Source organism: Zootoca vivipara, chromosome 8 (genome assembly GCF_965207765.1).
Source record: "Zootoca vivipara chromosome 8, rZooViv2.hap1.1, whole genome shotgun sequence".
NCBI classification, from domain to species: domain Eukaryota; kingdom Metazoa; phylum Chordata; class Lepidosauria; order Squamata; family Lacertidae; genus Zootoca; species Zootoca vivipara.
In genome coordinates, this window is record NC_142591.1 from 31,486,969 (window position 1) to 31,512,938 (window position 25,970).

The 25,970-nt window shown below is 39.7% G+C and overlaps 1 protein-coding gene across 2 annotated transcripts in view; it reads left to right on the forward strand.

The window, feature by feature from the left end:
- Positions 1-2,209: 2,209 nt before the first annotated feature.
- Positions 2,210-25,970, forward strand: part of SLC66A2 (solute carrier family 66 member 2) — a 55,663-nt gene continuing 31,902 nt past the window's right edge. Inside the window, exons 1-4 of one of the 2 annotated variants that reach the window (XM_035125802.3) lie at positions 2,210-2,496; positions 4,444-4,782; positions 15,180-15,313; positions 18,491-18,544. In XM_035125802.3, the coding sequence (XP_034981693.1) occupies positions 4,553-4,782; positions 15,180-15,313; positions 18,491-18,544 (418 nt within the window). In that variant the 5' untranslated portion in view covers positions 2,210-2,496; positions 4,444-4,552. The remainder of the gene's footprint in view (positions 2,497-4,443; positions 4,783-15,179; positions 15,314-18,490; positions 18,545-25,970) is intronic. The other variant, XM_035125804.3, reaches the window with a different exon arrangement.

Consider the following 25,970-nt stretch of genomic DNA (forward strand, 5'->3'; position numbering starts at 1 on the left):
GCTGGGCAGTATAGTTATAAATTCCCCTGTCCATGCTGGTTAGACATGAGAAAAGATAAGGGGGAAAGATGAGGATTGGCAATTGAGATGTGAGAACTGAAGATGGCATCCAATAGTAATGGAAGGACAGGTGAGATGGGAGTGTGATTGAAGATGGAATGGTATTTCTCTTGCCACAGTTTTTTTTCCTGGTGGGGCAGGGACTGCAGCTTTCCAAAAGCCTTTGGTCCCTTGGTGTCAGAGGCCACCGTGTGCTTCCTCCTGCTCTACAGTTCCACATGAACAGGGAAGATTTTTGTTAGAAAGCTAATAAAATGTTCTCTTGGTGGATTGGTTTTGTTTCAACACAAGGCTGCATGTTTTGTGAGCCACAGTGAAGAAATCTAGAGCCATATACTCTCCAAAATAAATAAGCTTAAAATTGGTGAAAGTAAGATTTATAGATTTATAAGATTTATAGCTATCAATGGGATTTTTGTCTAAATAAGCATTATTGAAATTTTGTTGAACGATATGCCTAAGAAAGAGATTTAGTGTATTTGAATATTTGACATGATTTGTATATTCCTCTCCTGCAGATAATCAGTTTCAGCAAGACATTGTTTCCTTGTCCATGCACAGTTTGATAAAAGAAAATAAAGGGAGGTAGATGGTTCTATGTGACTGGTTGAAGCTAGCTTCCATCATAGCCATTAAGGTGAACTGCATGGGATTCATTATAGTCAGGCTGTGGTATGAGCAAGTGTGTGCTAGAACAAGATGCATGATGAGTGCCACATGAGATGTGTGACCTCTAGCAACTGTGAAGTATATGCTGTTACTTAAGCTGACATAGAAAAGCTATTTATGGAACAAAGGTTTCTCTGACCCCTTGAGGGTAATTTAGCTTATAACTGAGATGCATGAAATATCACAGATCACTTTCAAATAAAATACAAGGCACATTCTAGATCATTTTCAGGTGTCTTGTATTACTTTGCTATCAATATATCAGTAACCTATTTCTTATATATATATTTACTAAGTTGCATGAGAGACCCCCATGGTCTGTTCCAACTCTACAATTCTATGATTTTATGTTTTGCTGCACCAGCTCAAGGCTGATGTAGCAGAGGCGCCTGTCTCAAGCCTCGATTCTAATCTTTAATTGGAGCAGTTTAGGATTCAGCTGATCCATGACTGGTCCTGCTCCACTATTTGCAACACTCCAGTTTTGTGGTCTTACACTGGCTATCACTGGCAGGACTTCCACCACCAGTAGCTTCCGAGCCATCCACACTTTCACTAAGTGCTTCAGGAGCCTCCACAGTAGCAGAGGTTTTTTGGAGGGGTGCCTAAAAAAACACACACATAAAGGTTGTTATCCTGTTGAATTTGGTTCTTCTTCTGAATAAATGAATAAATGTACTTGGGATTGTACTGTAGCCTGGATTTGCTTTGGAAGCTGGAACCTCCTTTTTAGATATGACCATTTCAGCAACCATGTGAGAATAGAGTATACATGCACACAAAACAGTAATTGTGAAGTAATCTCTGAGGAATATCAGTAGCACTCCAGACCTTTACATTTCCTACAAGGTTTTAGAACAACGCCTGGGCGACCACTAGTTCCCCAATCCCCAGCCCTGTTTTAGAGAGCTGGTTTTATTCTGCTTTGGTTAAAAGCAACATTGCATATAAAAAAGGGAATAAATACTACTACTAATAACGGAAGTCAATTATCCATCGGTTCACTGCTTCAGAGGTCATCACAAATCCTGTTCGAGGCAAGAATTTACATACAGTGCATAAAAAAATGATAATTAATTGGGGGGATGGACCAGCAATTACTTTTACCAATAGTTAAAAATAGCAAGTTCTCTGCTGTTGCTTTGGCGAGGATGACGTCATTTGAAATGCCTTTTAGAAACACCTTCCTTGATGCTGCTCTGCGAAAAAAACACTTTTTTCCTCTCCCCATATCTTCGGAAAAGCTACCCCACCAAGCACACTCCAGTACTCGCATGGCAGAGAGTCTGGCGCAAAAAAAAAACAAAAAAAAAAACAGTACCCGTTCTTGAAAAGACAAATAAACTGGGACGTCGCTTCCTCTTGCCCGTCTACATCGTCACGCACGCGTCTCTCGCTAGGACCCAGGAGTCGCGGGGCTGGAAGCGCGGGGCGGTTCCTTTCATTGACGGAGGCGCTGCTGGCTGTCGTGACGTCACATAGGCAGGGCCGATTCCCTTGCTGCTTCTGCTATTGTCGCCAACCGCTCAGAAAGAGCAGCGGCAAAAAAGAAGCTGCACAGCGGCGGAGGCGCGAGCTGCATCTGGGGAGGCGTCGCGGGCAGGGGGCCGGAAGAGTGGCGCGGTGGGGGGGGGGGGAGGAGGAAGGTCGGTCGCCGCCGGCGCTGCCCCCTCAGGCAGTCGCAGGAAGAGGAGGAGATGCTCGGGTTTCGGTGCAAGGGGCCCTCGGCGGCGTAACTGTTCCTGATAAGGGGAGGAGAGAGCCGAGGTGAGGTGTCGGGGAGATGCGAGACTGCGAGAGATCACGTCCCAGAGCACTTTATGCATGTTGGGGAGCTCCTTTTTCTTTTTTCTTTTGCGGCGGGGGCGGGGAGAGTTTGGTAGAGTTGCTAGGATGAGTATGAGGGAAGTCGAGGGTGGAACGGTTGCTTTGTGCTAGAAGAGGAGGCTGCCATTCAAAAGGCAGGCAATCAGTCACTTCGGGATAAGCGAATTATGTCTCTCTCCAAAAAGTTCCGCTTCCTTTCCCGAACTGTTTTAAGGCTCTTCCTGTGAAGGCTACGGCCAGTGTCCCCACACCCTGCCTGTCCTCTCTGGAGGCTGAGATGGCTCAGCTGTGCGGGAGTCTCAGTCATTTAATTTCCCAGCAGTTCACAGTTGATCATATAGGTTCAGTAGGCTAGAGGGGAAGTCTGCAAAGTTCCCTCAAAAATAGAATGTAGAAGAGCTGCCCCAGCCATTCCTGTGCACCTTAGTCAAGCCATACTCGGTAGCACTTGACATGCCTTTTTCATTTCCTTCATCTGGTTTCTCTTTTTACTATAACTTCTTGGGATTCAATTTCTCTCTTCTCTCTCTTTTTGGGTTTTTTGTTAACGCCGTCACTTCCCTTTCCTTTCTCTATGGTCTTTACACCATACAAGCAGTTAGTGGGGCAATCAGAGTTTTAAGACATATATTTCACTCACTGATTAATTGGTTAGATAATTGATTTCATGCGACTTTCCAGAACGTGCTCCCAGTTGATTGGGCAGCAGATTTTAATTGATTTCAAATAAAAAAAATTCAACTAGTTATAAAAGTACAGCTGGCAAGTGTTGTCTTCTAACAGAAATACCCTCTTCTCACACACAGGAGTAAATGCCTCTGCAAAGATGATAGTAACAGTGATATGTGTGCATAATCTAAAAATATTTTTTCTAGATTATTAGTTTGCTTAGGAAAAAATAGTAAACTAAAACTCACAAAGACTGTCAATATCTTAATTGTTTATTTTGTAAGGGTGCTATAAAATATTTATTACCAAACAGTTGATAAAAACTTAGGCTACCCACATTCATTTTATTTGGTGTCATCTCTCTAAACCTCAGTCATGTGCTGCTTCATCCCTATGTTGTCAAGTAGATGTTGGTCTGAATCACATAACTATTCCTGATGAGATTTGTTCCAATTGAGCTGATTTTACTCATGGTTCAATGGTGCAGGTCACAACAATACTTTATGGCAGAAATCCAGTGAAATGACCTGCTGACAAGCATTCACTCACAACCTGAAAATGTATTGAGCCATTCACAAAATGCTTTCCAAATAAGTTGTGTCATGTTATCTTCAGTTGGGGTGGGGAAAACACGTGCAGATGTGTGTCTGGCAATACCGAAAGAGATGGAACATGAAGGCCTGGATGTAAACAGTCATTCTTAACCACAGAGAAGCAACTCATTGAAGAACTCTCTGCTTTGAGTATGGTTTCTGCAGTATTTATCTTAAGTGGTTATCCTAGCCCCTGAAAGACATGTTATTCCTGTAAATAATAATGGAGCATGCCAAATAACTTGCAGAGTCATCTTGCCTGCTGTATTGTAGTGGAGTAACCTGAAGACCCCATAAGTACATTATTTTGCTACATTTTGAGAGAGCCCAATGTGTTGGAACCAGTAGCATAATGAATGAGCAGTCTTTATTTTCCGAAAAACCTATAGTGACTGTGTGTACATCTTTATATACGTTCTTTCTCAGAGGATTTTGTTTCTAGGCATGCTAGACTTCCACAGTCTTGGCACTCAACCAATCCATTGTTGAACATGGTAGAACAGGCACTGGTTGGGACTGGATTGAAGAATGGTGACTTTCTGTGGTGCTTTGTGATTTGCCCAACTTGCGGTAACAATTTTATGAGATTTTATCTTTGGTTTTTGTTTGTTTGTTTGTTTGTTAGGGCTGCATAAAGAAGGACACATGGAATGACAAACTGATTAGATATGAATAAACGCCAATAAAGCCTCAGGAAGAAGTAAAAGGGGAATCCCTTTGCAGCAGCTGCCCTGATGTTAAGGGACTTCATATTGCCCATCATGGAGGAAGATGGATGGGAGTGGCTAGTGGCTCCGATTCAGCAGCTGATATCCTGGGGTGCATCTGCAGCCATGGTGTTTGGAGGTGTGGTGCCATACGTCCCGCAATACCGAGATATTAAAAGGACACAGAATGCAGAGGGCTTTTCAACCTACGTGTGTTTAGTGTTATTAGTTGCAAACATTTTAAGGATACTCTTCTGGTAAGTTGACTCTTGTACCACTTTGAATGTTTCCTCTCTTCTTGAGTTTCTGGATGTTGATGTGAGAGATGCTGAGAATGAAATATGTTTTTAATGTAGTGTCAAATTCTAGTACAGTATAGTAAACTCGCTCTGAGTGAAAGTAAAAGTTCTAGTTCCTGTGGGTCCCTGTCTTTGTTTTAAATTAAGATGCCACATCACAAATTTATATTGGAGTTGGAGACAGACCCACATTTGGGTCTGTGCATGCTGTCAAAATAGAGCAAGGTGTAAACCTAAATTTAAAAAAATCTTATTTACTACATTTGTATCCCATTGTGGTTCACAACAGAAAAATACAAAATGAGAATGCAAAATACATAATAAAGCAAAACCAAACCAATAATGTCACTTCCACAGCAGATCTTGAAGTTTACTATGGAGTCTTTTAATCTCAGGTGGTGCCTCAGCCAATTCTGGAAGATGAAACTGGCAAACAATGTAATAAGGTTCTAGTTTCTAGTTTGGAAGTGGATAGTTAAATGTGTTGCAAAGGCTAATCAGCACTTTAAAACCAGAGAGCATGAAGGGAATAAGTGCCATTTTGATATCACAAAAAATATTTGCAGAAGGAACATGAAATCTGCTTGAAGTTCACAATTCTTTTACTGGGTAGTTGATTGTGAACAACTTTGTGAATTATCATTCATAAATTCTGCATTGGTCATGCAAAACTGAAGTAGAAGAAGGATCCATCCTAGATTTGATTCTAGGTCCCAAGCCCAATCCACTCTCAAGTGCAACACATTGGCTGTCAGTAATAGAACAGCAGAGAGAGTAAAATATTATGGAAAAGTCTATTTTGATTCCCAATCTGAAAACTTTTAATTATACACACACACACACACACACACACACAATTTTTAAATAAAACTTACAATGGAAGAATAAAATAAACAGAATATTGAGCTAGAAATAGTTTCACAGATTTCTTGCTATCCATGTGAGTCACAGCATGCTTTATGTTGCCCAAGTATACCCTCTTTGTGTTGTTATCCATTTGGCTGCAAACACATAGGGTTGGATCCAGACTTAATCATGCTTACTGATTTCAGTGGATTTACTGTAGGCATGGCTAAAGCTAAAAGCCCAACTATGTCTTATTAGAGTGTGTCCTGTGAATTAAATAGGGCTTACTCCCAGGTAAGTGTGGTTTAGATTACAGCCCTGGTATGGATCTAATCCATAGGATTCTTTATGTAAGTGGTTGAGGGTCTGGAGCTGAAGAGATTTGTCTTCCTAATTTTTAATTTTGTGTTGCTTTGCACCGTGTTCCCAAAATAGATTCTTGCTTTGCTTTCTACTGTTCCAGTTATGGCTAGAGTCCACAGAATGTGAATTTTTTGGCACATCTATTAGAAGGTTATGCTTATAAGTAACACAGTTAATCTTGAGGCTGTCCTCTAACAGCTGATATGTGTAGTCATTTATTGTAGAAATCTTCTGGGCTACAATATTCATGTGTGCAATCTGTGGCCCTCCTACTGTTCTTAAAACATTTCCCACTTTTCTGCTCTTACTATACAGGTGTCAAAATGGGCCTCAGTATTAAAGAGAGCATAACCATTCCTTTATATGGTAAATTTTGCTTCATAATAAAATATAATTAACTTTGGCCACTATCCCTAACCAACAACACATTTTATGAGAAGTTCAGTTTGAGGAAGAGACAGAGAGTAGTGGATTGACGCCCCACCCATCAACCTCAAAGAAGATTGTTCCACATAGCTTTCTTGCATCAAGATCCTAAAACTTCCTAATTTCTAAATAATAGAGGTCAGTTGTGGAAGTTGGCCTTTCCCATCCCGATACCCTCCAGATATTTAGATTACAACTCCCGTTGGCCCCAGCCAGCTCGACCGAGGAGTGAGGGTTGATGGGAGTTGTAGTCCAACAACACCTGGAGGGCAGCAAGTTGACGAAGGCTGGTATAGTTAATTGGAGCAATGAGTGCAACTGGCAAATCTGGTGTTGCTTCCTTTTCCCCCAGTGGTTATAGCTTCATGGTTTTGTAACTATTTTATTATTTGTTTATATAAAATGTTTATCCTGCCCATGCACCACTTGGAATTAGGCACTTGAGATATTTACAGTAACTTGTTGGATAGAAATAGAGATACACAAACAAACCCACCGTGTTTGAGTGACTCTTTGCAAGACTCTTTTGGATTATTTCCTATGTCTGCAAACTTTTGCTTGAAACGCCATAGCTAGCTAGATGTGTAGTGCATGTCACCCTGATATGTCTCAAATAGCTATTACAAGTTAACATATTTTACAGTATAGTGCAAGAGTATTTTGTCATTGGGTCCAACCATTGCTTTGACATGCTGCTTGGTTCTATTGTCACCCTATAACACATGACATTTTTTCTTCTAGCCTTATGTTTATTTACTGCTTTGGTCTATTTGTATAGTTACGTTTTTATTTGGAACATTGATTCATTATACCTGCATAAAATGTAAACATCATAAACCGGGAAAGTTCCTACCACAAAGGAAACATAAGAAGAATGATCTGATTATGTGGACTTTAGTTCACAAAAGCTTGTGTCATTATAAATTTGATAATCTTTAAGGCTTCACAAAATGTTTTTGTTTTTGCTACAGCAAATTAACACAGCCACCTCTCTGGGAAAATAATGTTATAATTTAATAGTTCTGTCACAAATCTAATATTTAAAATTATTACTACTGTTTTTCTGGGATAGTAGTACAGTATGCGGTTCTGCTGTCTGCAAGAGATACAAAAACAAGTAGTTTTAACTTCCTGTCCTCTAAACATTTTTTCACAGAAATCTGAATTCACACCATTATTTTTCTAGCAATGTGACTCCTAGCAGGTATTGTTCTATGTCAGAGGTAGGTACTTCAAGGTGACAGTCTGCAGTGTATTAAATAAATACTGTTCAAGAAGCACATTCTGGGGACCTCTTTTGAGCCCTTATACTGCTCTTGTCGCCCTCACACAAGGTCAGACAACTAATCGTACTCTTTTGATGCAGTGTTGGAAAATGCATCTGTATTTTTAAAATTTCCCCGCTGCTCCCTGCCCTTGCCCCCTATCAAAGGACAGCCATGGTGTTTGTTCTAAGTTCTGGGAAACATGTGAGAAAAGACACAGGAAATAAACATGCCCCTTTCATTTTGATAAGCCGTATTTGTCTGTGGCAAACACAGTAAAGTGGATAGGCATTTGTGTTTAGAGTGGTAACAATTTAGTGCTTGGTTTGGTAACTGGGTTTGCCCTAGGATTATTGTAATGTACAATTTCAATATTTGATCTTAATGTCAAATGAACACTGGGCTTAGGGAGTTTGGGACCTTAAGTCAGTGAATGAGTAACTCAGTTTTACCTCTATGCCAGTGTTTCTCCACCATCACTCTGGTCCTGGTCAGTGCACTCTCATCATCTTATTACTGATCTTAAGGAGTGTTTCCCCCATGCCAAAGTCTTGCAATGAAACTATTTATTTATTGATCCATGAATCTTGGGGAAATAACCCATCCCCCGATTTTAATTTGTTTATGGATGGCCATTTAGGTCGGATTGCTATAGCTCTCATAGATGTAATGTGAAACCAGGAATTTGGACACAAGCCAAATGTTACTGAAGAGTATTCTTCTCTGTTGATTGCATTGGATTGCACTGTAAATCCTGCATCTGACCTTCAGAGGATTGGCCACTGTCCAAATTCATCTTGTGTCTCCTGAAGGAGAATAAGATGGGTGCTCTTACAGTAGCTTTTTAGTGGTGTGTGTTGTAGGTCAAAAATATTAACTCATCAGTCACTTTTTAAACATGCGGAATTGTAATTGGATTTTCATTTATACCTTTCCCTGTTTAAAAGTTGTTGAGAGTTCAGTGATGACAGAGAAAGCTTTGCTACTTGAATCAGCATAAACTGGCTTTTAATCAGCACAATAGTTAGTCAGTTGTTATCCATTGTGTGGTTATGCTTCTGCTATGCTTCTACTAATGGTCAAAATTTCATAGATGTGTTTATTTCTGTTTCATAGAATCATAGAGTTGGAAGGGACCACAAGGGTCATCTAGTCCAACCTCCTGCAACACAGGAATCTTTTGCCTGACATGGGGCTTGAACCCACAAACCTGAGATTAAAAGTCTTGCACTTTGCTCTGTCTGAGCCAATTCTATGATGTTCATTCTTAAATTATAGAACTTCTGATGCTGATGGAAATTGCATCTTAATTGATTATCAGTAATGCTATGGACCAGACTTTGTAAACTCAATCTAAAAACTGTTTCATGGAGTTTGTTTGAAAGACCTGCGTCTCAGCTAAAAATTCATCATATTGACCTAACTTTCCCTCCACAAATTAACTGGTTTGGCATAATGGTGGTAAGGGAAAACTTTGGGGAAGTCTAAAAAAGGCTCAAGCTGTAGAGAGGACGATGCAAACTTTGCTCCCCAGGAACTTGTTGGAGTGAAAAAATGAGGAAAAGGTCTGGGATGCTTGCTGTAACGAGCAGCATTTATTGCTGCAGGACCTGAGGTGGATTAAGTTTTGGTTGCAGAGATTTAATGAAACTAGGGCAGATAGGCTGGAAGGAAACAAACAGGACTGGGAAGAAATTTAGGGCAGAATTTAGTCAGGAAAAGGCTTACAGGAAAGAGAAGGCAAAGAGCCACAATGAATTAAAAACCCACCCACCCAAGTTTGGGGAAGTGAGGTTTGGTAAGACATAGAGGCATACTTCAGGCAAGAGGTATTGTCTAGTCTGTTAGAAGCATCTTCCAGCATCTCTCTACAGCAGTGACTGGGAGACAGGCAATGCAATCTGAGTAGCCAAACTACTCCCAGCTATGCTTATTTTAAATGTCAATGGGGCAAGGTTGATTTATGACAGGTTTTCAGGGGGAAATTGTATGAGTGAGCAAAGAAGAAGCCAAGTAGAGTCAGTTTGGTAGTGGTAGGGAGAATATATTACTCATATATCTCATTCTTGGGGTGGGGGGAGAAACCTCTCTCGGTTTCACATTCCATATTTATAATTTATTTATGGGTGGGCAGGACAGATTTGTCAAAGGATGGAACAACTCATGTTGCTTCTCAGCAGTGTTTGTGTGGGGGGGGGAGAGGGAGAGAGAGAGAGAGAGAGAGAGAGAGAGAGAGAGAGAGAGAGAGAGATCTAGGTCACATACTGACATCTGGGAAACTGTAAAAAAAATGACTGAGGCCACCCAAGGGTAATGAAATGTCTTGCTTATTAAGAATTTCTGGGTCAAAGCTAAAAATAATATTTTTTCATTAATAATATTATAGTGAAATGTCTCAGCATTAGGTGCCATAGTGTAAATTAGGCTTAAAAGAACAAAGCATAGAAATAGAAGCTTGCAATCTTTAAAGACATCTCAGGAATATTGAGTGGGGTGGAAGGGACACAAGGAAGGGTTAGGAGAAGCAGCAGAGATCCAAGGTTAACTCTCTGCCACTTTTTTATTTCAACAGTATCCATCTACTGTGGGGTTCACTGGACCCTCTAAATTCTAGCTGGAAAGAAAGACCACAATTGGATTCAGGGGTTTTTTAAACAGAAAAATGTTGTCTAACAGCAAAACTGCTGAGATACATTTGACACCGTAATTTTAACTGGTTTTAAAACTCTTGTGTTGAAGAGAGCACCTAGCTCAATAAACTACTACTACAGTGTTTCTGAAGTTTTGTAGCAGTATAAAAATTGAATTTATAATGGAGGCAAAGTTCCCACCAATCATTCAGTTATTTATTTACTAAGTTTATGTACTTGTAAACTGCTTAGTGGTTATATAATCAAGCAGTATATAAACTTTGTTAAATAAATAAAATAGTGTTTACTAGACCTCTGAGTGGTATATTTTGACAAATTGGTGGAGATAAGAGTGGACTCCAGTTACACCCTGAAAACCATCAGGGATCAGATGCATCTAGATGATTTGGGACTCCAGGTCTAGTACTGTCGGCCATGCTTGGGCTGATGGTACTTTTAGTCCACTATCCATAGGGCCAAAGTAGTGTCACTTTCTCTTCCATTTCAGTAGAGATAAATCAGGCCTCCAGTAGCTTAATAAGTTAAAATGGATTTAAACTTTTTTTTAAAAAGGAATTAAGGAGGGGGGAGCTGAAATACCATGGGAAAACTGATCCTATAACTGTTGGAGAGATGGGGAAGAACTCAGTGTAATGCTAAGCAGATTGCTTCATTGCTGCAAGCAGTTCTGCTTTTCTGATAGAATGGTCTGCCCTCTTCTCCCCCACGTGCTGTTCTAGGGGTTCTCCAAGCCGATTTGGGGAGAGTGAGGGGAGCGGGGTGGAAGCCTCTATGCTAGTGGAAGTCCTTGTGTGTGGCCGTGGCTTATTATTTGAATGAATCCCATCCATGGAGTATGAAGACGTTCAGGTTTGCTATATTTCAAATAGCCGCTGGGGTCCACAGCAACATCACTTACTGTTTCTTAAAGGTAGGCTTACTATTCTGCCATGCTTTGTGAAAACTGGATCCATTTTTTGTTAAATTTTAATATGTGCTTCTTTATCTTTGCAAACGAGCAAATGACATTGCGTGACAAACCTGTTGTAATTTATAGCTGTTTTGGAACCTCAGTGCTAGTTGAACTGTAATAAATTATAGGCTTGGATTTAATGATATCCATGTTTGAGTGGAAGCATTCTCCTCACACATGGGGGACACTACAGTTGTCCCACCCACTACTATACCACATAACACATTTCCCAGAATTTATTTGGTCCCATTTCCATCTGTTGCCTAGCTTGATAAGAGCAATATACCTGGCAGTTTTTCTCCAGAATTTATATAGATTGGTGCTGGAACTGGAACTGAAAACAGGAACTAGAGTAATAGATTAGTGTTCGTTGCTTTTGCACCCTTCCTTTGAACACCAGTATTGTCTACTCAGAGAGAGGGGATACTGGTCTAGACGGACCATTGATCTACTTAGGGAGTTTGTACTATGCTAGTGGAGGAGTGGGGAATTGGCTCTAATCAGGAGGCTAGGTTGTAGGTTCCTCTACCTTCAGGCCAGTTTGAGAGGTCAGAAGTACCTCCCCACCAGTCAAATCAGCTGACATAAATGAGCATCCAAACCCAGCCAAGCAGGGCTTGAAGTGACTGTCGATTAGCTGTTTGATGCTGACTTCAAGCTCTACTTTTCTGTTGGGATATGCTCACCACGGAGTTCCCTATGGAGAGTTCAGGTAGCTTAGCCAACCTCAGCAGGCTTGAAGTCTGCATCTACCAGCTGATTTGTGATGGCAGCAAAGCTGCCTTGCTAGTTCACAATCAGGAGCAAGTGTGGTGTGGAAAACTGTCTGTCGGGTCAATTGGGGACCTGTGCTGTCTCTAATTAGGCCTGTGAACTGGAGGTTTCTCACCCCTGTGCTAGTGCCTGCTACATGTCTACATAATGGAGGGTGTGATGATGACAGAAAGTAAATTGAATTAGCAAAGGATAACAGAGGGTTTTTATGGAGAAGTGTGATTGTTACGATTTAAGACTCCTTAAAAAAATTAAGTTGAAAGTGGGAGCCTCCAATTTTCAGGCATATGTTTCCTACAGTTCATTTGCCTTTTGGTCATAGACCATAACTGAATTTAGGATAATGAAATACATTAAACTGGCACTAACTGCAATACTGTATACGTAGAACTGCAAATATTACAGATCCAATAGTCTTCAGAATAGTCAGCGAATGATACAGCTTTTTTTTTCTTTTATAAGCCTTCAATTTTGCATGTGCTTACCCATGAGATTTATTAGGGGATTATGGAGGCTTCTATGCAATTCAGGAAGAAGAATTTGAATAGCAGCCAGTTCTTATTGAAGGTCATGCCCAGGTTTTATGATTAGGATTTAATGCAGTCATAAAAGGTAGACTATCCAGTAACATTTGGCTGATAGCCAAATCCTGATCCACAGGAAACATAGCTAAAAGACAGTAGTAAATTAATTTCTTTTGGATGGCTTGTTTCTTAATTTCACTCTTAGTTGATTCCCTATGCTTCCTAAATTAATTTTTGCCTGGCCCTCAATAATACTTATTGAAGATACGTAGCTGCCTATTTTTAGCCTACTGTTGCTATGGTTCTTTTATAAGCTACCCTAACTTTGGACCCCTGTCCCTTACCTTAAAAAAACCAACAACACATCCTAGGCCTTCTTACCAGTCTTCAGTCTCCTCATCTGCCACACAACCAATTGCTCTTCCTACTATCTTCTAAACTTGCTTACAGAAGCGACACTGTTCATAAACATATCATTTCTAGCAAGTCCTCTCAAAGTACTAGAAGATTTGTGAACATCATGTGCTATAACTGTGGGAAGCTTGTTTGAGTTTGGAAAGGAGGAGGACCGAACTAAAAGAATCTGCTATATATGGTGTAGTGTTTTCAGTGAAGTTTCTTGGTTCGTTTTCTCTCCCTCCCCACCCCACTTGGAACCTAACTTAGAATTTGATTAAACTAAAGCTCAGTTTTGGATGAGAGAATAATAAAGAGTGATAAGTATCATGCAGAAACCTTTCCTTCACCACTGTAGGCTTGCTGAAACTCTCCCCTAATACACATGCTGTACATCAGAAAACAGCCCCTCCCCATTTCCAGTATAGTGCATAGCATGTGACACAGGTTGTATGTGCATATAGCATTATCTCTGTTACCATTTTTAAGGTGAGAGGTTTGCAGAGATTAAGTGCAGTATCTATGTGATTTTCAGCATGTTGGGTGTGACTTGTCCCTTGGTAACTGCAGCAAATCCCCATTTGTCTGAAATCAGGGAAAGGATTGCACATATTGCACACATTCACATGGTTGGGTAACCAGTAAGTTTGTGCATGTGCAATATATATTTAAGATAATCTTTTGGAAGTTAGTTGTTGCTATGAGTCTGTCTTTCAATTATTATTTTTAAACCTTAGGAAGTGAAGAGACCTCCCTCTAGTGGTTTTCATTAGAGAGACTGAATTTTATACAGTACATCAGTTTAAACTTACGGGAAAGCATCTTCTAGTTAAAAGCAGTTCTTGAGGAGATGAAGTACTACCCCTAAATAACTTCATTTGTATCACGTGACCCCAAGAAGCACAGAAGAAAAGCAGTCATATCCACATAATCTCAACCATTTCACTGTAAATATCCTTAAAAAATCCTCCTATTTCACCATTTCCCCAAAGAATCAGTGTTAGAAGCTGACAGGAAAGCTAGGAGCTAAATGGCACCTTAAACCTAGGTTATAGGCACAACAATGGAATGTCCAGAGGCACTTTTTTTATAAGAAGAATACAAAGCTAAAAATGAATGAACTGCAGCTAAAATATTATATTCATTTTTCACATGGTCTAGCCATTCTCCTACCCACCTCCCTAATATTCTCAAAAGGGTCTCTTCTCCAGTCTTCAGAGAGTAGCTGGAAGTGGGTGGGCAGAAAAAGGTCCTCCTTTCCTTCCACTCTGCAGTTTTAATCTGAAATCTTAGGCGCACTACTGCGCCCAGAGCTCAGAAACTGCTCGCGCCAATGAAATTCCTGGTCACAAAATGCGCCTAGAACAATGGGAGTTTTGAACACTGTAATGAATCATTTAGTTAACACAAAGGATAGCCACCCAGCTAAGCAACTCCTATGGGATTGTTTCCTTGGATTGTGGGGTGGTTTTAACAAAATTAATATCCTCAAAATCCTTTTCTACCTTTACTCACTGTATTTTGTAAATTGATTGTAAAAGTAAACGTTGTTGACTTCCATGCTTTGAGCAGCTTGCAATGTAATCAACCCACAAGAAGGTTTTACTCTGATGCCTGGTCAGAAAGAGACACGTAGGGTGGACCTGGAAAAAAAAACCTTTACATCTCCACTGGGGGGAACCTATGCCCCTAGAAAGAAGTGCACATCCACATTTGAAAAGTCCTGGTAAAGGTAAAGGGACCCCTAACCATTAGGTCCAGTCATGACTAACTCTGGGGTTGCGGCGCTCATCTCGCGCTATTGGCGTACAGCTTCCAGGTCATGGTGAACCAGAGCAGCACACAGAAACACTGTTTACCTTCCCGCTATTTATCTACTTGCACTTTGATGTACTTTCGAACTGCTAGGTTGGCAGGAGCTGGCACCGAGCAACGGGAGCTCACCCTGTCGCGGGGATTCGAACCGCCGACCTTCTGATCGGCAAGCCCTAGGCTCTGTGGTTTAACCCACAGTGCCACACTTGGGCTAGTATGGAGTATAAATGTATTGGCATAGTCCAAGTGGAATTATTTGATCCACATTTGTTTGTGTGTGACTATTTCTGTTGCAGTTGGTAGAATGAATGGTCACGATTTGATATGTCATCTTTTCTTCCAGGTTTGGGAGGCACTTTGAATCCCCTCTACTATTGCAGAGCATCATTATGATAATTACAATGTTACTGATGCTGAAACTGTGCACTGAAGTACGTGTGACAAATGAGCTGAATATAAAACGGCGCTCCTTTTCAGGTGAGTTGAAGCCCTTGGCCAGTGATCCTATGTACTGTCCTTCCCTTCTGCATTTGCAGTTGGGTTTTTGTTGTTGTTGTTACTGAACTGTAATAATTTGGCACATGTTATATAATACTGTCTTTAAAATAATAATAATAATAATAATAATAATAATAATAATAATAATAATTAATAATACTGTACTAAAAGAACATTCAGCCTGACTTGTGGCAATGGGCTTTTTTTTGGGGGGGGGAATTTGTTATTTGTTTAAAAAATGCTTTGTTATGAATATGCCAAATCCTATTCAGTAGTTGGCATCATGTTTTGTTGCAAAAGTTAATTCAGTTGAGCTCTGGGATAATTGCAGAACAAAATGGTATTTTGCCTGTAGAAGAAGGGTGGTCTCACTTTTTGATCTCCAGTCCTAAGAGCAACCAGATACTTTCCAGGTTGTAGTTTTATTTTGTTTTGATTACGTCTTTGTTGGTTGTCAGTTTGCTTTGATTCTTCAATATATGCTTACTTAAAAAAGAAAATGCTGCAATCCTAAAATGCAAGATAGCTGCCTTAATTTATGAATTGCTTGGCCTAGGACATTTACATTTTCAAATGAAATAGTTTCAAGATTCCTTCTTTGCTATGAGATAATGTGAGAGACAAGCATATTGTAGCACAAAACTCACTCTGCTTGTATTTGGGTCAGATGGGGGGGGATCCTTTGGAGCTTTTCTTCTGAATGCTGGCACCATGGAAGTGATCAGCACAAGGTATTCCTTGATTGTATTTATTCCTTTGCGTATAATGGAGAAACACCCTTTTCCCCAAGAGGAATAGGGAAAGATGGTAGGAAGAGATGTTTTTCTGTTAACTCCAATTAAGTATCTTTTAAGAAGATAATTTTAGGAAGCTGGAAATAACTGTTGAAATTGCGAGCAACTTCTGATCTGCTTTTGTATGGACTTCTGGGGGTCATGGCTGAAATTAGATAAATAAAAGTTTCCCCCTTACATTTTCTCCATCACATTGATATAGTTATCAGACCAACAGTACTGGACTAGAGAGCCATTCCTCCTGCTGGGTTCCTTTTCGCTCTGGAAATAATTCTCTTTACAAGTACAGCCTAACCCCCCCAAAATCATAGTGCTCATACAAGTGCAACTTCCAGCTGCTTTAGAGCTAAATTAGATGTTGTGTTAATTGTGTGAATGCAAATAATGTACATGCCTTTTGTTATGGAAATAGGAGCCACAGGAAAGCTTGAGTAGGTTTGGGATCATGAAGGGTGGGGAGGGGTACTGTATATTCCTGCGTATAAGACTACTTTTTAACCCAGGAAAATCTTCCTAAAAGTCGGGGGTCATCTTTATGCCGGGTCGTATTTCTTATACGGTGAGTATATCCCAAACTTTATATTTTAACTGGAAAAGTTGGGGGTTGTCTTATATGCCCAGTCGTCTTATACACCGGAATATACGGTAGTTTAACCTTTTATTTCCCAGCCACAGTTTAATGCTGTTTTCAATTAAAGGAAAGCTTCCATTGGATTCTCACACTTTACTGTGATTGCTGTTTACATAACAAGAACCTGCACATTTAATTGTGTTTGCACAATAAATATCATGCCCCTTTTCACCTTTGTGGTAATACTTTACTTTCTGGAGCAATGTGTACAGAGAGCTCCCATTTCAAAACCCTGTTGGCATCTGTTTCCTCAAAATTCAAGACTTTGAATCTTGGAATGTATCACAGTTGATACCTGTGAGTTTCTGATATGCCTGCTATGTTGCAGACGAAGAAGAAGAAGAAAGAAAATGAACACTTGAAACACCCCTAGCTGTAGCAAACACTAAGGCTACAGTGCTGTATATGATTACCTTGGTATAAGTCCCACTGAACTCAATGAGGCTTGCTTCTGAATAGATATATATGTAATTGTGATCTGTCTGTTTTTGCACTTAATTGACTAGCCTGTACTAGCTAGGTCACGGTGTTCCAGTGTAGAAAAGCTGTACAATTGTTCAGATTTGGTATACAGTACTGAGTAAATATATATTTAAGTGTATTTGTAGCCCAGGTATTAGAACGCAAAGTTAGGCTAGCCAGTGTGCAGGTAGAATCAAGGTTAATTCAGCCATGGAGCTGACTAGAACATTGATTTTGTTGTTTCCTTAGAAGAAGCAAAATAAAGTAACAGAAACTCTGAAACCATATTAAATTCCTTGATTTGCAAAACTTATACAGAATTAATAATTTACAGAATGCAGAATTGAGGTAGCTGCCCAGAATTTAATTGTGTTAAGCACAGAATATACACAATCATGGCTATAGAGTTTAAATTCAGTAATTGTTGGTTTCGTAGCACTGTGAGGAAGTGTGTGCAACTGTTTATCTCAAGTCGAGTGAAATAGCAAAGAATCCAATAGTATGTAACTCACTGAAGTTTGAACATGGAACATGCAATGTACATGGTCACTGATTTACAATCAAGCAATCTATCTCTAAGTAATATTTATCAAAATGCTGAGGGTAAACTCTTTCATGCTGTTTTAACTTCCATAAGTGAAACATTCTGTTAAATTTTATTTAAGAGTAGTGTAAAAAGACAACATAATCCATGTTTGGTATTGATGTATATACTGCATTGGCCACCTAATGAGAAGAGAAGAATCCTTGGAAAAGACCCTGATGTTGGGAAAGATTGAGGGCACTAGGAGAAGGGGACGACAGAGGACGAGATGGTTGGACAGTGTTCTCGAAGCTACGAACATAAGTTTGACCAAACTGCAGGAGGCAGTGCAAGACAGGAGTGCCTGGCGTGCTGTGGTCCATGGGGTCACGAAGAGTCGGACACGACTAAACGACTAAACAACAACAACAACACTGCATTAAATACTTGCTCAAGCTGTGGATTCTATATGTTTATGTAAATATATACCGGTATTTCAGATTATTTCTCAGATTTTTTTTAGCAGTGCGTTGTGACTCAATTATTATTGTATCTAGCTTCAAACTCCAGGGGAGAATGTTTTGTAGACAGCACGCACAGGAACTAAAATAACCAAATCCTTCCAGCATGACTACCAGCATTATATACTAACCCTGAACTAATTTAGAGCAAATTAAGAGGCTGGCTATTATATGGAGTCAACTAGTCTGTTTTGTCTTTGCTTTCTCTTCAATGTTTTAATGTAGCTGCAGATAGTAAGGATGAAGAAATCAAAACACCTCCCAAGAGATCCTTTCTGGGTATGTACTTTACAAACCCAAGCTGCATGAGGTTGCCATCTGAACTCCATCTGTTCTGCACTGCTTTTTATTTTTACTTTTTGCCTTTTTAATATTTTTGTTGTGTTAGAAATGAATGCATGATTATCATTTCTACGAAGACGATGCCTGTGCTACATTTTTCATAATAATAAAATCCCACTTCAGTGTTAACACTGACTGAGGAAAAAGATGCATTCAGGTTTGCTCCTCAAGCAAGTTTTTACTCCTTTCCACACATTTTATCTTCCAAATATTATTCTATGTTAGCTTTCCTGGCCAATTTTTAGGTCCCTTGATGTGCACATTCTTAATTGATCTTTATTCCCCCTTTTATGCACTCAGTAATAATGTTGCATTCTTCTCATGCCTGAAGTTCAAGAGTAAGAGTTCCATAGCCAGGTTGTTTCAACTTCCCTTGCCAGCATCTGGTAAATTGTAGGAGATGAAAAATAAAATCCAGGTGATTTATGAGATATGGCACCTGCAGATGTTGCTATTGCATTTTAGAGCTGAACAGATGGGTTTGTGTGTGACAACTCTGCCACAGAGATTAAATATAATCCAAGCCTATAATAGGTTTGAATCTGTTGCAAGACTTGAAGCAGCCAGAAGAGAATGGATTGCAAGAGGAGGCACTTTTTTTAAGAGGCTGCAAAGTATTTTACATTCCTTATATTTTGGAATTGGAGGAAATAGCATTTTTCTCAGTGTGCAAGTTGGTTTATTATTCTATTGTTCAGAACATTTTCTGCTGCATCTTTTTCCCAAAAAGGATTTTTCTTTTTTGCAAAACCTTTGCTGCATCTTTTTTTGTTCTTTGATTTCCATCATTAGCTTGTAGTGATCTTTACCAGTGTGCTGTGCAAAGATCTACTAACTCACACGATGTAAACTTGGTTGAAACTCCCTGTTTACATTTCTGCTTCCTGTCTTATTTGTGGTGCATGGTTGAAAACGATAATATGTTGAAGTTTAAAAGGTTAGAAATATTATTCATCTGTCTTTTTTCCTGTAACACCGAAAAAGCTTACTAAAGTTGTTTTATTAGCAAGTGTTTCAAGTTAAAAAAACAATACAGCCTGACAGCCTGAGAAAGTTAAGTGTTGCATTAATGCATACAGTATTTATTTATCAATAGTCAAATAGCAGACTTGCCAGCTAATTTCCATATCAACCAGGGCATGTGCTAGCAGTCACACAAACCTGGTTCAAGGTTTAATGAAAATGTGCACTCTGTGAATGTGTGGGAAAGTACAGTAAGTGCTTTAGCAAAACTTGCAGATTGTGGGGGCAAAAAGCCAAATATTTTTCCTTAGTGGCTCAAGTGTGCTTACAGGCCTGGCTCCAGCTCATTAAAACGGGTGTGCAAGTTCTCAACATGCCTACTTGAAATGGATATGTAGCCTTCAAAGATGAAGAAGAGCTTTGCCAGTTATGCTTTCATGCCAGAATCTGTGACTCTGCACACTCTGTATAGTCGCTTGCAATAGCGGACAACTGATAATGAAGTGTGGTGGCTTGAAGGAGATGGGTACTTGCATCCTATAAAAATGAGAATGATGCATCCTTTGCACCAGGGGGTAGGGAAATGACTCTTACCTTTAAACAATAGGTGACATTTCAGCCACACAAAAATCAGAGAGCGATATGTGTGTGCATATTAATATGTGGTATTTTATATGTGTGTGATATCTGTGTTTGTGTGTGTTGAGGCCATGGAGAAGGGCCAGTGAGGGGTGTGACTTGGGCAGAGTCCTGAGGGTCAGGTGGTACTTGGGGCTCAACCCCCCTGGACCACCCCCTTAGAATGCCACTGGTGGGCATGGTGTTGTGATGTCGCCTACTGATGATATTGCCTGGGGTGGATGCCAAGGGAAGGAACCAAGTGATGGCCAGTGAGGTGAATAATTTGCATATTGCTGCCATGCCATTCAGATCAATGTTACACATTTTCCCACACTGTGCATGTTGCCAGCCTGTTGGGAAGGATCATGTGACATTCTTCAGTTTGCTGGCTGAGAAGCTGCTGTACAAAGATCTTCCTGAGACAAAAACTTTTCTATAATGGGAAGGACAATTAAGTTAAAGAGAATTATTAATCATATTCTGGGGTAGTTTGTTTCCTCTTTCTGTGAGCAGCAACTTGTTTTTTCTCATATTCATAGCATTTTCTATATCTAAATTGTGTGTGCATCCATTGAATTATGAGAGTTGTTTATGTCTGCATATTGCAGACTGCACTTTAAAATGTACTGTATGTGTTGCTAAAATAAATACTTTCCATTTTTTTATTCTTGAAATTGGTTAAACCAGAGTTTTTAGGTGATAAAACAGTTTTGTAAAGTGCTGTTAGCTCAAATAAGGATGTGTTCCACTTTATCTGAGTATCCGTTGTCCTTGAAAACTGTCAGTACTATTTCATGCTATAGTATATTAGAGTGACAATGTTACCTAGGGGGTTTAGATGAATAGAAGTTCAGTAAACCTGATATATGATATTGGAGCTGCCATTTAGTATTACCTTCCAGTCTCAAACTGAGCTACTTCCTTATGCTCTCTGAGGTCCCTCTTGAGCATATTTGTCAGCAGTCTAGCAAACCACTTAGTGTCATTGATTCTTCTCCACCCAAAAAGGAAAAATTAGGAGAATGATTTTAACTAGTGCTTTATTCTGAAACGGGACTCTTTATTTTCTAATGCATATGGATAGCTTTCTGTTTTCCAATAGAAACAAATTAGGAAACAAATGAAGAGCAAAGATAATGAATAAAACATTTCAAGCAAATTTTAATATTCAAATTAAGCCTTTAGTGCTCTTAGTAAATTAACAGAGTATTTTTTTGTTTTTAAAAAACTTGATTCCCCCCAATTACATTGTTTAACTCATCAGTGCTGTTGATATTTTGAAGGTGATTAATGTTTTCCTTGAAACAACAAGTGTGTAACATGTTTGGATTATCTTAGAAGAATCTCTGAATCAAGAGAATGCTAGGTATTTACAACAATGCTCTGAACGAATTGGTCATTTGTTAATGCTGTTGTGGATTTAGTGTCACAGGTGAGATGAAAAGTTTGCTTGACCGCTAACACTCAGCATGGGAGTACTATATCTTTTAATCTTAATTTTTCATTTACCGGTATATAGTGCTTTAAAATAGTACCATGGCTAAATCCATTATTTTAATTTTGGTGTTGGTATTCCCCCCCCCCTTTGCCTTATTCCATCTTCCTTGGTTGTTGTTTTTAAACGATTGCTATAAATGTGGGGAGAGAAAATGATGCCTGCATTTATATGTTCCAAGCTATACACATGTGTACAAATTTAAAATGATAGGATGTACTGAGGAGTCGGGGGGGGGGAAGCTATGCTGATTTAAAAACAACCAGGTGGCACCTCTCGCCTCTTCCTGTGTTTTTAAAATGATCTGTCCTCACTTGCTCCACCAATTTCATTTCATTTCTCATCTCCATCTGCTGAAATGATCAGCCAGCTTCCAGTTATGAATGTTAATTTAGTTACCATTTCATAGAGATTAATGAGGGTCAAAGCATTTGTGTTGTTTGAGAGCCACACATGAATATTTCAACAATGGATTATCTTGCTTCTGCCATTTATTGCAAGGTCCTACTTTAAGCAGTTAAGAGTTTTGGAGCTCAGCCTGTTGTTCCTGACTGCTTTCTTCTGTTTATAGAAGCCAAAATAGTGAACCAATTAACATATTACCCATCAAAGCAAACGAGAGAGAGAGAGAGAGAGAGAGAGAGAGAGAGAGAGTCCCAGTGTCCAGTGTCCAGTGGGTTCAGCTGAGGTGCTTCTCTTGCTAGCATTCCTTTCCTTTTCCATAGCCAATGATGAGACTAAGCTGAGCATCCAATTGTTTGGGAATTCAGTCTGATTCTTAATTTCAGGAATCTTCCGCGCTGAAACTGGTCAAAATAAGGAGATGGAAAAGGAAGAAGATGACTGTGATTAATTCCAGACACAGATCATATAAGTGCTGATGATGTAAAGTCTTGCACTTTGAAAGAGCACTTGGTTTTGATTTCAAAAAATAGCATTTGCGGGTAACAGGAAACATTTTTTTTTTTGCTGCAAGAGTGAAATGAGGTCCTATTAGAAAAGAAAAGAAAATCCCAATTAAACGTCTAAAAAAGTTGCAACTGCTGTATCTAACCACATGAGGGTGCTCTTAGATCTTGAAACTACTGTTTTCAGTTTGTAGAAGTTAAACTAAAAGAAGCAATTTCAGCTCTTAAGGGAAAACAAGAACCAACATTCTCTGGTATTCAGAGTGGATGTAATTGGTGGATGTAGCTTGCCTGCAGCATTCAAATGTTAGGATTAACAGAATAGGGGAGGGACGATGAAAGAGGGGTATTGATTTGATTTCTTTATATCTGGGAAAAATGTACAAATGCAGCCATTAAATATTACAAGCATTTATGTACGCATGATGAGTATACATTTAGGATAAAATGTACTAGAGCCAAAATTCTGTGATTTTTGGAGTAAAAAACCCCCACCACGAATGGCTAGAGATTAAACCTGTCCAAAGTAATGTGATCACATCCCTGTATTTTCTTCACTTTGCATTGCTTCAGTGGGCACAATAGGAAGAACAGGCTGTACAATGGTTGCATTTCCATGCTTTGGAGGAATTCTCATTGCCCCTGCCACCGCTACCCCTTCCCACTTCCCAAGATAAAATATTCAAAAAAGCACCCAGAAAAGATGGGGACCAGGATGTGACCAATTCCCAAAGGGTGTGCCCCTATAGTACTCTCCAGCTATTTTGCTGTATTGTTAGCATTATGCCTACCACAGTGCTGGCTCATACATTATAGCCCTAATATTTGAAAACCATTGCAAGGAAACAATTTCCTCATGAAATCCCTTGGAAGTGGAACATCTTATAGGACATGTATAGAGCAGGGAGAAATTATTTGAACATTGACTTATTTGGATCTATCCTAAGAAGAGATCGAAACAACCTGGTAGAAAGCAAAAACTGGTCTTGCTGAGACCTAGAATGCAGAAGAAACTGCTGACATTTTCAAATGTCTAGTCTCAATGTGGCATATTAAAGATGTGGTGCATCTTACTACAGCATCTGGGCCTTATATAATCTTCCCAGCAGAGCAGAAAAAGCTCTTTTGCATGTGAAATGCTTCAGTGTTGGCTGTATTTTAGAGGGTTTGCTCATTCTTCAGGTATTTGAAACAACCCACATTACATGTTAAATGACTTTGGCTGTACAGTGGTACCTCTACTTACGAATTTAATGCATTCCAAATGCACATTTGTAAGTCGAAAAAATTTGTAAGTCGAATCTCATAGGAATGCATTGGGAGAAAAAAATCGTAAGTTGAAGCAACCCTATCTAAAAATTCGTAAGTAGGAAAAAATCCTATCTAAACCGCATCCAAGATGGCAGACGGAGCTCCGTTCGTAAGTAGAAACATTCGTAAGTACTGTAGAGTTATTTGTAAGTAGAGGTACCACTGTAATTCTAAAAACACTAGCAAGGGTGTAAGCCCCATTTGGTATTGCGGGATATACCTCTGAGTAAACGTGCATAAGTTTGCACTGTTAGTATTTTATCTTGCTTTCTGTCCTCCCTCGCTTTTCATAGTTGTCTGGCTGGACAAGCTTCACATATTTTCACAATTGTTCCTCTTTATGCCTATCTCTAAAAGATGGTGCAATAATGCTGTGTGTTGCTCAGTATGCAGTGAATTGAGCAAATGATACTTAACATTGAAATTAAATAGTATTTGCCTGCAACGATTTAATTAAATAGCTATATCATATGTATGCATCTTCCTATATTAATACTTTGGTGGTGATTCCTTCTCTCTGCTCGGAAGCAAAGGCCAAGTATAGAAGATGCATAACAAATTGGACCATTCATTAAAAAGGCAAGTTCTTGTTGAGTATATTTCATTCTCCTTTATCTTTAACAGGTAGACAGTAATAAAGCATCAAACAACACTTCAGACAAGTTTGTTCTGGATCCTGTAGGATCCAGTTCTGAGAACCACCGCCTGTTGAATTGCTAAAGAGATGCCAACAGATCCAGCAATGTTAGCAAAAAGGGATGTACACAACTGGGTGCACTTGCTGGACCCATTAGCACCATGTGACCTCAATCTAGAGGATAGTACTAGCATCACTTGGCTTCAGCAAATGAGGGTCTTTCTAACAGCCCACCCTCAAAGCTCCAGAACTGCCACCTTGGAAACAGCATCATTTTAATCAGAGCAATGGATGAAGCAGAAGCTGAAATGGTTAGCTGTAAGGATTTAAAATTTGTTTGTCACTGTAATATGTGTGTGTGTGTTTGTTTGTTTTCCCTTTGCACTTTTTACACCTAGCTTCTCAAAATGTTTCACTGGATTTCATTTCCATAGGTTTTGTCCCAACAAAGCCTCTGGGTGTACAGGGAGTTGTTAAAATGGACTCGGTGTACACTAGGTCATGGGTAGGCAAACTAAGGCCAGCCCAATTGCCTTCTAAATCTGGCCCAGGAATCAGCGTGTTTTTACATGAGTAGAATGTGTCCTTTTATTTAAAATGCATCTCTGGGTTATTTGTGGGGCATAGGAATTCATTCATCCCCCCCCAAAAAAATATAGTACGCCCCCCCCACGGTCTGAGGGACAGTGACCAGCCCCCTGCTGAAAAAGTTTGCTCACCCCTGCACTAGGTTGTTTTATTCCACTCTCTTCCCCACTCTTCCTTTTTTAGCAGTGATCTTCTTGACTCATATTTCAGGATGCTAACAGAGTTAAGCATCTTAAAGGTGGGTTCAGAGTTAGCATCTTGAAGGTATGTTCAAGGCACAATCTTGGATTTCTCCCTTTTTGTTTTGTTTTGTTAGCAGTATATGCTAAGACTAATCTCTGGTCAGTATGAAATAGATGTTGAAAGCTAACTGGAGGATCAGGGTGCCATTCAGGATCTAGGAGGCAAGTCTTAAGGAAATGGCTTAGGATCCAATAGATATCTGCTGAGCTAGGACATTCCCAGCACAATCAGGCTATGCTGGTGTAAACCTCGCCCCCCCCCCCCGGCCGAGCTTTGTATACATTGGCATATTGCCCCCCCCCAATTTGGCTGAGCCAAGCCCAGTGAATTTAAAGCCTTTACCTCCACAGCTACTGGAGTTCTGCTCTGGGTACCTCTGAATCCAACTCACTGCCTTTACTGGGTCCCACAACCAGCTTCTACAGAGCTTGGGAACGGTTCAGAATTTGCGGAGTTCGTAAACTGAATCGTTCGTAAATAGGACTGTTCTTAAACCGAGGTACCACTGTATAGGAAACAGTACGTCCAACCATCTCTGCTTTTCAGAGTCAAACACTGCCTGCTAATGTTTAGAAATATTATGACCATAGAACTTTT